Below are 12,816 nucleotides of genomic sequence, written 5' to 3'. Positions count from 1 at the left end.
TCCAACAGGCAGCTTATCGATAGTGTTGCTTGTCAGACACGAGCTGGGAGAAAATATGCTGTTGGCATATAATAATGATCTTATAGCACTAATTCACCACTAAGCAGTCAGATAAGGATGTAGCTAATCAAGTACAGTCCAGTAATCCATGGCTCCTTGACTCAGTTGTGCTCAGTCATTGACACCAAGGTTGATACATATTAATGGTCCATGCAAACAGTTTTAGGGGCCTCTGTTCTACAAAATGCAGATCCAACGATGCCACCAAGCAGTTACTTATATCCTACAGCTCTTTAAATGAGGTATGGTGATTAATCTTATTTCTTTGTTTATCTCAGATTTGGCCATGCATGGTTTTAAAACGGTTATCTGAACTAATGAATACTAAATTCTACGGTATACGCGGTGAGCACATGACTTTACCCTATAAAAAGGCACAAATTGCAGCTCACAAGAATAACAAGGAGAACAATTATTGGAAGAAGGCAGCAACATGAGTCAAAACAGAAATCAATCTCCCTAACGAGCACCTTATAGTTATTGGCAGATTCATTTTGCTTGCTTTACTGATATATTTATATACTTGTATCAACACAGATAAAAATAAGACTTAATATCATCTGCATTAAACAAAAGCATCAAGGGCTCACGGTGCCAATGAGATGTTGCCAAAAAATAAGTGGACCCAGGTTGAATACTGATGTTCCAAGAAAGTGTAAATTTCTTATCATGGTGTTTAGATTTTTTTTTTTTCTGGATTAAATCATACTTTGAAGGTAGCTCAAGATAAAAAAAAATGGCTTTAGGTCTTCTCTAAACTGTATCTAAAAGATACAGCTGCCATATTGTTAATGATGTAGGGCAAATGTTAAAATATTACCTGAGAATGAACATCTCACCCAAAAATATAAAAAAAAAATTGCACATAATAAATTATAGTGAGTGTTTATTTTTTTTTCCTAGTTTTGAAGGGTGGCAGAGGTTCCATTGCGGTTTTTGTTCCTGTTTTTTTGAGGTGATTACCAGGTTCAGTGGTGTTTTCTGTGCTTCCTTAATTTTCTTGGTAGCACCTCCTAGAATGTGCAAGTAAATTATACCGAAATATATTAAATATATAAATATATATCCATATAAAAAAAGTAAAAAGCTAGATACCGCCAACCATGAAAAACCAAGGCAGTCAAGCCTGTTTAGTACAGGAGAACCTCTTAAGATTTTCAGTAGGTTCAAGTTAACTGAACAGGTTAAACTTCCCATAGGCTAACCATTAGGACACATTTTGCCCATAGAACCATATTTCAAATATATTGATGAAACTGGAAAAAAATACACGTAAGTGATGTCAATGCCCAAATTCTATGCCATAAGGTCCTATTTTGTTTGGAAACCTTTACTTATTTTGTACCTACCTTTTTATCAATAGAGTCCAGTTGTTTCCAATTATTGGCCTTCAACTGATGAAGTTCATCAAATTTCATGCTAATGTTTTCTATTGATAGTTGTAGCATGTCCCAGAACCCAGCTAAATCCTGAGAGGTTGGTCTGGGGTGTGCATTAGGATTCTGCAAAACAGAAAAAATGTTCATTTTGGTTTATGTTGATTTAATCCCCAACAAAGAAAAGTTAGAATCTCAGTAAGCGCCTAGATATTCTATATCAAGTGAAAAAAACAAAGGGGGGGGGATTACAAGGAGAATACCGATATAAAGTTTACAAAGGAACTAAGATAATGCATTTGTATAAAAATTGAATCTAGACACTGCCTCCACTTAAATGTATGTACTTTTACATTTTATTAATGGACTAATGGACTATTAAAAAGGTATTTCTTTCTTGTTTGCCTGACCATGAGACCTTAACTGCCAGGAATTTGAGATCATGTATTACACAAAAATAATCCCCCAGAAGGCACATACTAAATATGAGTAATCAATCGTGTTAGTATTTTGACAAATAAGCACTAAGCTATTCCACCCATTACTGCAATTGAGATTAAAGAACAAATCTTAGTACCAACTGTGAATTCTGTTATATCAGAACATTGGGCTGGGGAGCTACACGATTACTGTTGGCAACTCTGGAAGAATCATGTCTGGGCAAATTTACAGATGGAAACAAAAACGGTGTGGCGTGTACACAGAAAGCCATTGATGTTTCACAGGGAATTGTAATGAGAGGGATTATAAACAGGAAAATGCTCCGTAATTGAAGAACATGGTAAACCAGACACAATAATAAGGGCTCAGAAATTCTCAAAGACTCAACATGCCGGGTCAGATATGTTTACAGGTTTTCACCACATAAGAGACAGGCAAAGCCCTGTAATCCATCTGATGTGGACTAAAGTTCCCATGATGTTCATACACTTCTGAGTAGCTGACTGGCTGGAGTGCCAGAATTTGCATCTTTCTGAATGAAATGAACATGGAAAGTACAAGTATTGTATTATGTTATGATGGATTCATGAGGTCTACATACCAGGTTCTCTTCGCAGAGTTCTCTGAACTGGTAGAACTTCTGGGACATCAGAAGCTGAGCACAACCAACTGCACTGCGAATCTTCTCTAGGACTAGAAGAATACAAAAAATGATTAACCTTTTAACCACTGTAGCAGACGACGGTAAGTCCTTATATACAGACGAAATTTTGGATTCTGAGCAGCATTGTCTTAGACATACGTGTATTGAATTGTACAGAGACCTACATTACATCACTTAGATACAAATATATTATTTTATTTTGTAGGAAACTAGCCCTTCACGTACACTTTGAAAAATCAAAAGAAGTTCAGGCTAAATCCATGGGATATCCAGGTCAGGACTATAAAAATTTACAAGCATTGGTGAAACGTCTGGGTGACCAAAAGGAGAGTTATTCCTAATTTAAAAACCAACTAGCTGATATCTTACATGTTAACTATTTACAATTTATTGAGACATTTGTAAGATTGGTAACACAAGATGTAAAGCATCTTAGCATCCATGAAATCGGTTGTCCCACCAACATTACCCCCGCTGAATGCCAGGTTTTGGAAGATTTGGAAGAATGAACATAGTGACAAGGGGGGCAATATTGTATTGATGGGCCGTGAGAAATATTTAAGTATGTGAATGGATGATTAAATAACGTGTAGACTATACTATTAAGTGACCCTACTTAATAATATTTAGCTGAATTAAGGGGATTTTTTGGAAGCACTAGGGAAGAAGTTAATTATGAATGATGAATATAAATGAATACTAAATGAAAACTTTCTGTCTGTTGAATATTTTCTTACTGTTTCAGATTATCTCCAATATTTCATCTTCACTGGGAAGCTTTATACAAAACTTCCACGTACAGCCATGGGTACATGTTTGCACCCCATCCTATTCTGAGAAAAGGGGTACACCAGTAAGTAGTGGAAACATATCTTTTACATATTTCAGATAGCTAAAACTCCCTAAAGAGAGGTTTTGTAAAAACCCTTAAATGATAGTGGTGTCCCTGATGCAGAGGCACGTATGATCGGAGTTCATGAGCAATAATGGAAATTGTAAATAAAGTCAGAACCAACGTTGGTTGAGAAAAAGGCAAACATTACATTTAGATGCTCCAAGATCTGTTTGAGTAACTAGGGGCAACGTCCCCTTTATAACCAATCAGATACAAGTAGGCTCACCTTCCATCAAAAAAATTAGTGAAATCCCTGACACAATAGAGAAAGGCAGAGCATCAATCTTCCTTTAAATCCACAGCTAAATTACTCAAATACCTTATTCGCCCCTAAGAAAGGCGGCCTCGGTGCAACACACTTCTGGCTTTTGCGTTAGCTTATAGTCTATCCTGTTTTTAGTGTCCTGCTTATGCTTTAGCGAGGTGAAGAACTCCTGCAGTTAGACATGGTTTGAGGCTGAGCACAGGGCCATGACCAATATATGGGTGTTTAGGTCTCCTCGTTGAATATGGGTTAGAATTTGTGATATTTGTAGCAAAATAGCTCTTAATGGTGTGGTGTAAGAATCATTGGGAGTGATTCAGAAAACTTAGGTAGATGAACATATGTAGAGATTGTTTGATGTTTGGGATTTAGCTTGTTAGGAGCTTTAAACCCTCGGTACATGTCAAGTGAAGAAAGCCCCCCACAGCATACCAGTGACAATTTAACACTTTCAATGCCGCCACAAGTTTTATAATGATGTCAGGATGCTTAACAATCTTACATATTTTCTGTTTCAAAATACAAGACTTTATTTTATGCGGATCTGTTACCACAAGACTAACTCTACAATGTTCTCTACATATTGATGGCTTATTAATACGTTATTTTCTTTGATCGTATTGGAGGCACGGTGGTTTGTTTTTAACTACTTAAGAGACACATTGGTTTTGCTTCCTGACTGCGTTATGTAATATATCCAGAGTGTGTCAAAAATGTGAGATTTTTCTAAAAAAAAAGTTTAACATGCTGGTGCATTAGCTGCCCAGTAGAACGTATAACAATGAAACACTCTTCTGTTTAGACATATGCTTTCACCAGGCAGCTTTTTTTGTCAAGTTTTTTATTTCTATATTTTGGTGGCATTGTTATAAACAGTTTATTTTTTACCTAGGGAATCCTCTCTATTTTTCTTCTGGATAGTTTTGGGCTTATCATGAAACCCTAGTTTAGGACAAAAGAATACAATGCATATTTCATACATGGTTGAAACTCAAAGGGTTTAAAAGGGAAATGTCTCACAAGTTAGTTCATTTCTTGAAATTACCTATGTAGCTTGTACTTTGCTTGTCAATCAGAGTAATTGTTTTGCAGATAATTACTTTAAATGTTCATGGAAGCTGAGATAAGTGGCAGGCTACAGCAGAGCTAGAATTACCTTATCAATCTGCTATGCTGAGTTCTCTCCCCTTCCCTCTCTCCTGCCTTACTAAGGCTGCATTAACCAATCAACAACAACCAGCAACTTAACAATAATCCTGGAATATAGTAATAAAAAGGAAATAATCATGCAGATCCTGAGAAAAATAAAGATAGTTTTCCCATGCATAAGGTGCAGGGGTGGGCGGACCTGGGTGGTAGGGGGGCAATTGCCAAAGTTTCTCAAACTTAGACAGACCCGCTTGTGGAATGTTATATTATGTGACTATAATATTGAGGCAATTTGGACAATGTGCAAGCAGCTATTAGGAAGTGCTCCAGGTATATATGTATTGTATTAAGCGCTTCGTAAATTGTTGGCGCTATATAAATAAAAGATAATAATGATAATTGGTTTATTTTGTGTATATAACCTTTAACATGTGAAATTTGGGAAGGACAACAGATCTGTTTTAAAATGCTCATCGTAGGTCCCGTTCTTTGTTTTATGGGGTGGACTGACTATTGCCAAATACCTGCCCTGGTCATTAAACAAAACACAGTATTGAGCACACACTAACATTATATATATATATATATATAGATAAAAACAACACTTAACATAGAAACAAAGAGATCCGAACCATTCCGCAATTCTGCACAACTATACTGCCTACTATAAAGACTCTAACAGGTCCTTAGTCTTTTCTCATATTCAGGATAGCCACATGGATGTTTAAACTCTCTGTATTTACATCTACCACCGTCGGGAGGATGTTACAACCTCACGGAAAAGTACAATTTTCTTCCATGGCCCGACTGTCTAGTTATAGACTGTAACTTCTTGTCCTGACATTTTCATATTCCTAAAGCTCAAAACCAGAGGTTCCTGCAGACTTGCAGAATATCGCGTCTTTTCGAGGGAGGACTGGAAATCTCTGTTGAAGTTTCACATGCAGTTTATGTTTCTAGCTAGGAATACAATTATTCCATCTATCAGGCTTTTTAGCTGCCAGTGAGATAATGGCACACAGATCCCTGCAGTGTTACAGGCTGTTGTCAAGTTGTAATGAGCTAGGTCCATGAAGCAGCTGTTTCACACAAGGGCTGCTTTGTCCTGTACAGGCCGGGATCATTTTACTGGGAGTGGCATGGAAACAGGCCTCATGTAAGCTGCTACGGCTCAAACAAAACCGTTTCAATGAAAACCACAGTCTTCGAAGCCGGCCTTTCTTATAAAAGTAAACTATGTACTATACTGTGCAGAATAACAGCAGGCCTGGATAAAATGCAAACTTTCAGGAGTGTAGTAAAAAAAACAATAAAGAACTACCATTAACTATATGGTCAATCTTTATTTATTATTATTTTATTTTTTTAACCCCCCCCCTTTTAACCAAAATCTGATGGCATTGTTTTTTTAATGAAAAAATACACTATATATATAAAACATAAATCAGCGGCAGAATGTTCCTGTTGTTAATTAGTGTCGCTTAGTAAAAGGAACATGTGCTTTTGTTTGAATGAACATAGTAGACACTGATGGGATGGATATATAATTCACAGCCAGACCACATTTCTAACATTTTACAGAACAGCGTAGGTACTTGAAGAATAGTAGCTTTTCTGTCCAAAAAAGGCTGGCAGGTGTATTAACTAACATCCAAGCTGTCAAAAGAGCCATAGAGGCAGCCTGACTTAACTCAACAGCACTTAACAGACTTAACGCCAACAGTGACTGGTCTATACACTGAAGTCAAGATGCTGTTTCCGGTGCAGTCAAGAATTGTCGAGTTTTGACCCTAAAGTTAATTTGGGTTCGACTACTGCTGAGACAAACTATATCAGTCAAACTGACTTTAGTGAATACCCCAAGTAGCCTCATTAAAACCAAATGGGATGATTTGGCATTAGCAGTTTGACCAACTTTTAGATTTAAATCAAACTTCATTGAATAGATGCCTACATTTTGCTGTCTGTGCTTAAGAAAACAGACTTAAATGGAAAGATTATTATATCTATAATGATAGATACATCAAACATTGTAGAAACAGCATCTTTGCTGTTTGAAGAACACTAATTGTACTCTAGCATGCTGAATAAATAAACCTTTGCTGACTTGGAGCTTTCTTCTATTCCTTATGGAGAAACTTTTTTAGCTTATATTACAACAGCCTATAAAAGTCTGCCTTTGTGTCACATGACAATTAGGCTTTCCAGCATAATTTTGAATGAGACAACATGTTTACACTATTAAAAAGTTAGTTATTTTAAGTACGGTTTTGGTTATTCAGTAGTATCATGAGTGATGTTTTTAATGCAGTGTTTAGTTATAAAAGAGTTAAATTCAGCAGTGTAGGTAGAACATCACATTTAATAGAGAATTAGCTATTTGGTCATTTTTCTGTTTTTTAGTTTCGTCTGCGATTTGAACAATGAATGCAAGCATTCACGTATTATGTATTGGACCCATTTTTGATGATTACTATGCACCAGTGTGCCAATGACCTTGAGTAATGTCAAACGAAGAACTCAGTCTGTGCTACCCATCTCTGTTGTCATTTTAGTCAAGAACCATCTAATTTGGTTCCCACACATTCCACGATTTAAAGTCCTGTGCTATATGTTAACACAGGCATGCAAGGTGTTTAAAACACTGTTAGAAGACAAAGCAACAATTGATCTGGGATTAGAGGCGTCCCCTTTTTTCAGAGCCTCATATCTCCTCTTTGGCAGTTTCTGTTTACCACCTCTTTTTAAGGGCTGTAATAAGCATTACATATATTCTGTATGCAAACATTGGGCACGCATGACTGCACCGACATGAAGCAAACAGTTGATATGCCTTCTGTACAATATTTGATCTGGCTTTACATTCTGAAGCCTATGGGTCTTATACTTTGAAATTACATTTCCATTCTAATGCGTGGTTACTGGGCTTTCTGATTTCAAACGTAATGAGATTACTCAAGTATCTGAAACAGTGCAAATGTTCAGCAGCAGAGAAAAGTCCCCAAATTTTCATTTTGCCTTTTTTCAAGGCACACAAAAGGACATGCTGCTATTCTGTTTTTTTGTTTTAGAATCTTTCCTTTGCTAAAATCACCTATTTTTAATTTTTTTTCATTATATTTATTAGTGGACCAATTAATAATGATAATTTTGACAATATAGTATTATTATCACTATTATAAATATTATCATTATATTCAATAATGACCAATAGATAATGATAATACTAATATTTATAATAGTAATACTAGATGTAATTATTAATAAAATAATTATTGTATTTAATATATGTTGTGATTATTATTAATTATCAAATTCAAATCATGACATTGAAAAATGCATCCCTTTAATAAAGCACTCTTATTAACAACTTAACAACAATAACATGAACATGTTTAAAACATTAATGCACATTTTTCCCTTACTTAAAATGCAAAAAAACAAAACAGGGGCTTGGTTGGTGAGCCTCAATATTCAACTACAACCTGCGTTTAACCCAGAAAATAAAAAAAGATTTATTAAAACTTTTGTATCAGGACCAAGTAATAACAGATGGATAGTTACACAGAACACTTAACATAAACTGACAATGGTGCAAAATCACAGAGAAAAGGTTTTTGCATTTCTAGGAGTAGTTTTAAAACATCTCTATCATGTTGGTTCAAACCACCTGTCAATCAGTGACATGCCGACGTCAATGCAAGTGCTCTCTGAAAATACCTTACATTGACACCACCAATAACAAATGATTGCCACTTGCGCTTTCACATTTCAATTCACTCTATGTATTGTTGATAGTAAAGTACTCACTGTCATCAGACAGGTCGTTTTCATGCTCTTCTCTCTCCATTTGCTGGCACCAACCCTCCATTCTCTCCTTTTCTGCCTGAAGAAGCTTTAAAAACCAATGTCCATCTCTATGACAAACCGACCTATGAACTGCTTCCATAGGATCTTCTGTGATGGAGTCAATCCATGGGTCTGGAGGAGGTAATATGGAAGGATCAAAATCAGCATCAAAGTCCTCGTCCACTGCACATGCATGATAGTGGTTGCCTGAGCCCTGAATGCTGACAGTGGAAGTACAAGCATCTCGGGAATACTGTTTGGTCAGTGGCCTACTGTACTGAAATTCCTGTTCAGCAAATTCCACTGGACATTCAAAATGCTCCCTGAGGTCCAGATCTGCTTGCACAGCAGCGGTAACACTGTTAGATCGGGCCAGTCGCCGTAACCTTTAGAAAAGGGATACAGTGAAACATGTCAGTTTAGAATAATGTAAGACGACATCAAACATTGGATATTCAAAATGTAGCTGTTATTACACTGTATTATTAAATATCAGCACCAAAAAAACACTCAAAACAATAATCAAATAACAAATAAATATGGTGTACTCAACTAACTACAAACATAATCCTCTATTTATATCACCTGTCCAGCTGACATTACTTCTGTCTTCACTAATAGACGGATAGAAGCACACTCTTTCCTCACCTTTTCCTCCTTACTATATTTGTCATATTCCATGCGTCAGTTAGTAATACTCCATATGTACTGCATCAAGCACTCAAAATAATTGATAATTTATCTTTTACTTTAATTTTACTTTTATGATCTGCACTCTATGACAGTTTGATAGAACCCTATTTTGCTTGTTATTTCACATCTAGAAGACTGTACAAGTGTTGTACCTAGGTAGGTTCCCATATATATAAAACATGTGCATGCTTCACTGTTAGATGTATTTTGGCAATGCTTCTATATATTGTTTCTATCACAGGACAAAAATGTGATCTGCAGCAATACATTGAACGTAGTACAAACTTTGCCATACATGCCTGAACCTGCTTGACCTAATACAAACAGAATGATCCTTTCTCCAAGCATTACAGGATGCGCAGTGTAGTTATATGGATTGCTTGGGGAGAATGGGATTGTCTTTTCTAATTCTTGAAGTCTACAGATGCGTATTAGAATGGAACAGTATTTTGTGTAGTTTCTGTAGAATGACTAGAAAGTGACATTACAAACACAAGTCTATTGACAGTTTGTGCACTGTTTACATTCCTTCCCCGATATCTTGTGTCATTGTCAAACCGATAAAACATTTTCAAAGCTCTTTGAAGGCATGGGAACTGAGTAATGGCCATTCATAGACTTTAGTGTAATATGACCTGTTGCTTTTATGTTGCTTTAACTTCTTAAAGCAACAGTGGCACATACGTGTCAATTCTGTCAAAGTACACATTTACAAAGTATTCACAAATACTTTGATGTTGTAGAGGTACGCAGGAGACAGGATAATACTTTCTTCCATTGGTGTACTTGGCTCCAGTTTTGAAACTTCAAATTTCTGGTAGTGTCATGCATTCAACAGATAAAAAGGTTTTGATTCATCCTTCTGAAACTACATTCTTGAAAATGCCAGACAGTACCGATATTCAAAGTGAAAGTATTATCAAAAATATTATTATTTAACACCATAGTATAATATTTTATAAGCACAACGCACATGCACTTAATAGACCTGTGTAAAACAACTGAAGAAGAAGAGCCATAACATTAAATATAGCTTTAGATTTAAGAGAGGGAGAAGAGAAAGTGGATGGAGGTCACATTTATTGAACAGTTAAATATACTATTTTAATACTTATATAACAATATATAATATTATCATATAATCTAATATTTATCTATTAGAAATATATATATATTTGGCCATAGTTAATCAGTAAGGCTGCTGTTTTTAAATATCTCTGTAGCTGATTTGAGACAAGCATCAGCATTTTATGTTCATATAAATGTAAAGAAAAAGTCTGGGTCATCTTAGGTCATTAGCAGTACCACAGCAGAACATTGAAATATTCATTACTATGGATATCAGCACCACTGAGGAACTACAGGTCCTGTTCTGCGGATTCTGGATCACCCCATGCAGATGCCATCAATGGGAATAGAATGGGAAAAGAACTTGGAAACTCTGATCAAATTAAAGGAGACACATTAGAATGAGAAATACATGTGGCCAGCTCCATGGCTTCTAGCCCCGTCTCAGATGCCTCCCTCCTGCACGCACCAGCAAACCGGCATAAGCCCCATACACGATAATACTAATCATTTTCCATAAATGTTATGAATGGCTTGGATTAGTTAAAGCTGATATTTACGCACTGAGTAGCTCAACCTGTATTGCACGTTCATTAATATGCTTTGCATGTAAATAAAAGTTGTGATGACATTTGGTATCCCACAAGACTCTTCAACCCCTTCATGTCTTTCATTAAGATTCTGCGGTCACCTGAATGCAAGTTTTAGTACAGTCATATTCCTGAATTCCACATATTTCTGCTTGTTCGTTTTTCAAGCAGTTTCCCTCACAAGTAAACAGCAAACTCCAACTGTGAACTGATTAATTGCTAGTTACCAGGGCAAGTCTTTACAACGCAAGACTTCCAAAGCACTCTTCTTTTGTTCTAAGTGACTGCAAACAAATACAGCAAGCAATGATTACATTAAAGGTGACTCATACGCTGCCTTTCTATATAGCCGGTGTTGGTAATCACTTCATATCCTCTTTCCTTGCATGAATTAGCTAGCCACAAAATTTTAATCAAATAAAAGTGTTTCATACAACCTGATGCCTATTAACTATTTGTTTACCGGAGTGAATGCAACCGTATACAAAGCACAGATTCAACAATTTGATTATATGAAGCTTGCGGCATTTGGAGTTCACCAGACAGATGTAAAAAGTGACTCAAATAAACTAGTACCTGTTTGAGGTTAACTTTGAAATAATAAATAATTCCATTCAAGTAGTTAGCTATCCTTTCAAATACAAAGTTAAATTGATGAGGTTTCTGTGAAACTGTACTAGTGCTCCCATTTGATTCACTTAAATAGCGGCGGTGGATTCAGAAGCGCTGTTACAATAGGGGAAATATGTAACGAGGGCAATTTAAAATGACAATAACGTCAACATTAAAAAATACTTGTATGATTACATAATAAATGAGAACTAAATGTTTATTTTTGTATATTTGCATTTCAACAAAAGAAGGACATTTCTTATAGTACCTGTAAACTGTGACAGTGCAGGGAAGTCTTTATGGTTATGTGTTCCATGTTGGTTTTGGGATTCAATTTTCCCTTTCATATCACGTGTGTGTATCTCTCCTAGGACTTTTATCTGTTACGATGAGTAATAATGATTCTCTCCAGAGAAAAGTAAATTAATATTACACAAAAAAGGAGGAAAAAGAGAACAGCAGGTACTTGTACCGAGGCACTCCTTTAACTGCAGCTGATACAGATAGAGTATTGTGTTACATACTGGTTTATCCAGTCTATGGCTTTGTGCTTTTCAGCACCTAAGGCCAGATTTTCAATGCGGTTTTCAGAGACCGGGAGCTTTGTTGGTCAATAGATACAAATGAGTACAGCTCATCTGTTACTAACTTGGAGTTGTCCATCTGTTGTTGAACTACATCCTCCATGATCTCTGCTATCATGTTTGTCAGTGTGATTGTAGGGGAAAGCAGGAACTGTAGGGGACATGGCCACTCACCCTTTCACTGATTTCAAAGATTTGGCACAGAAGCATTGGATTTCTTTTATTATAATCAACATGTGTATTTAAGACATGAGAACGCTCATTGCACATAGAGACACTGGGCCACGACAGCCTACAGCTTACAAGTGATTACTTTAGCCACCCAAGATTACTTTAGCCACCCAAGCGGAAGTTAGGTAGCAGGAGCTTTCAGGCACCAGTCAACCTTCCATTTGCCTGGCATGCCCGACAGGCCTGATGTTTACTAACTAAGCCATGTGTTGGAGAATTGGCTTAGCCCTACATAAAACTAATTTTACTATCAATAGGGGCAACACTCCTGGTAGGAATCTGTGCATGGGAACAGGGTACTTCAGCTGGTGGTGTTGCACCAAAGTTGGCGCCTTAGCG

At 36.4% G+C, this 12,816-nt stretch overlaps 1 protein-coding gene across 2 annotated transcripts in view; it reads right to left on the bottom strand.

The window, feature by feature from the left end:
• Positions 1-12,816, bottom strand: part of DLGAP1 (DLG associated protein 1) — a 106,194-nt gene that overhangs the window by 5,617 nt on the left and 87,761 nt on the right. For both annotated transcript variants that reach the window (XM_053468100.1, XM_053468101.1), the window contains exons 7-9: positions 8,661-9,085; positions 2,479-2,570; positions 1,410-1,562 (exon numbers count right to left, since the gene is read on the bottom strand). In XM_053468100.1, coding sequence (XP_053324075.1) covers positions 1,410-1,562; positions 2,479-2,570; positions 8,661-9,085 — 670 coding nt within the window. The remainder of the gene's footprint in view (positions 1-1,409; positions 1,563-2,478; positions 2,571-8,660; positions 9,086-12,816) is intronic.

Source organism: Spea bombifrons, chromosome 5 (assembly GCF_027358695.1).
Source record: "Spea bombifrons isolate aSpeBom1 chromosome 5, aSpeBom1.2.pri, whole genome shotgun sequence".
Taxonomy (NCBI): Eukaryota; Metazoa; Chordata; class Amphibia; order Anura; family Pelobatidae; genus Spea; species Spea bombifrons.
The sequence above is the reverse complement of the archived record's forward strand: the minus strand, read 5'-3'. Positions and strand labels throughout refer to the sequence as shown.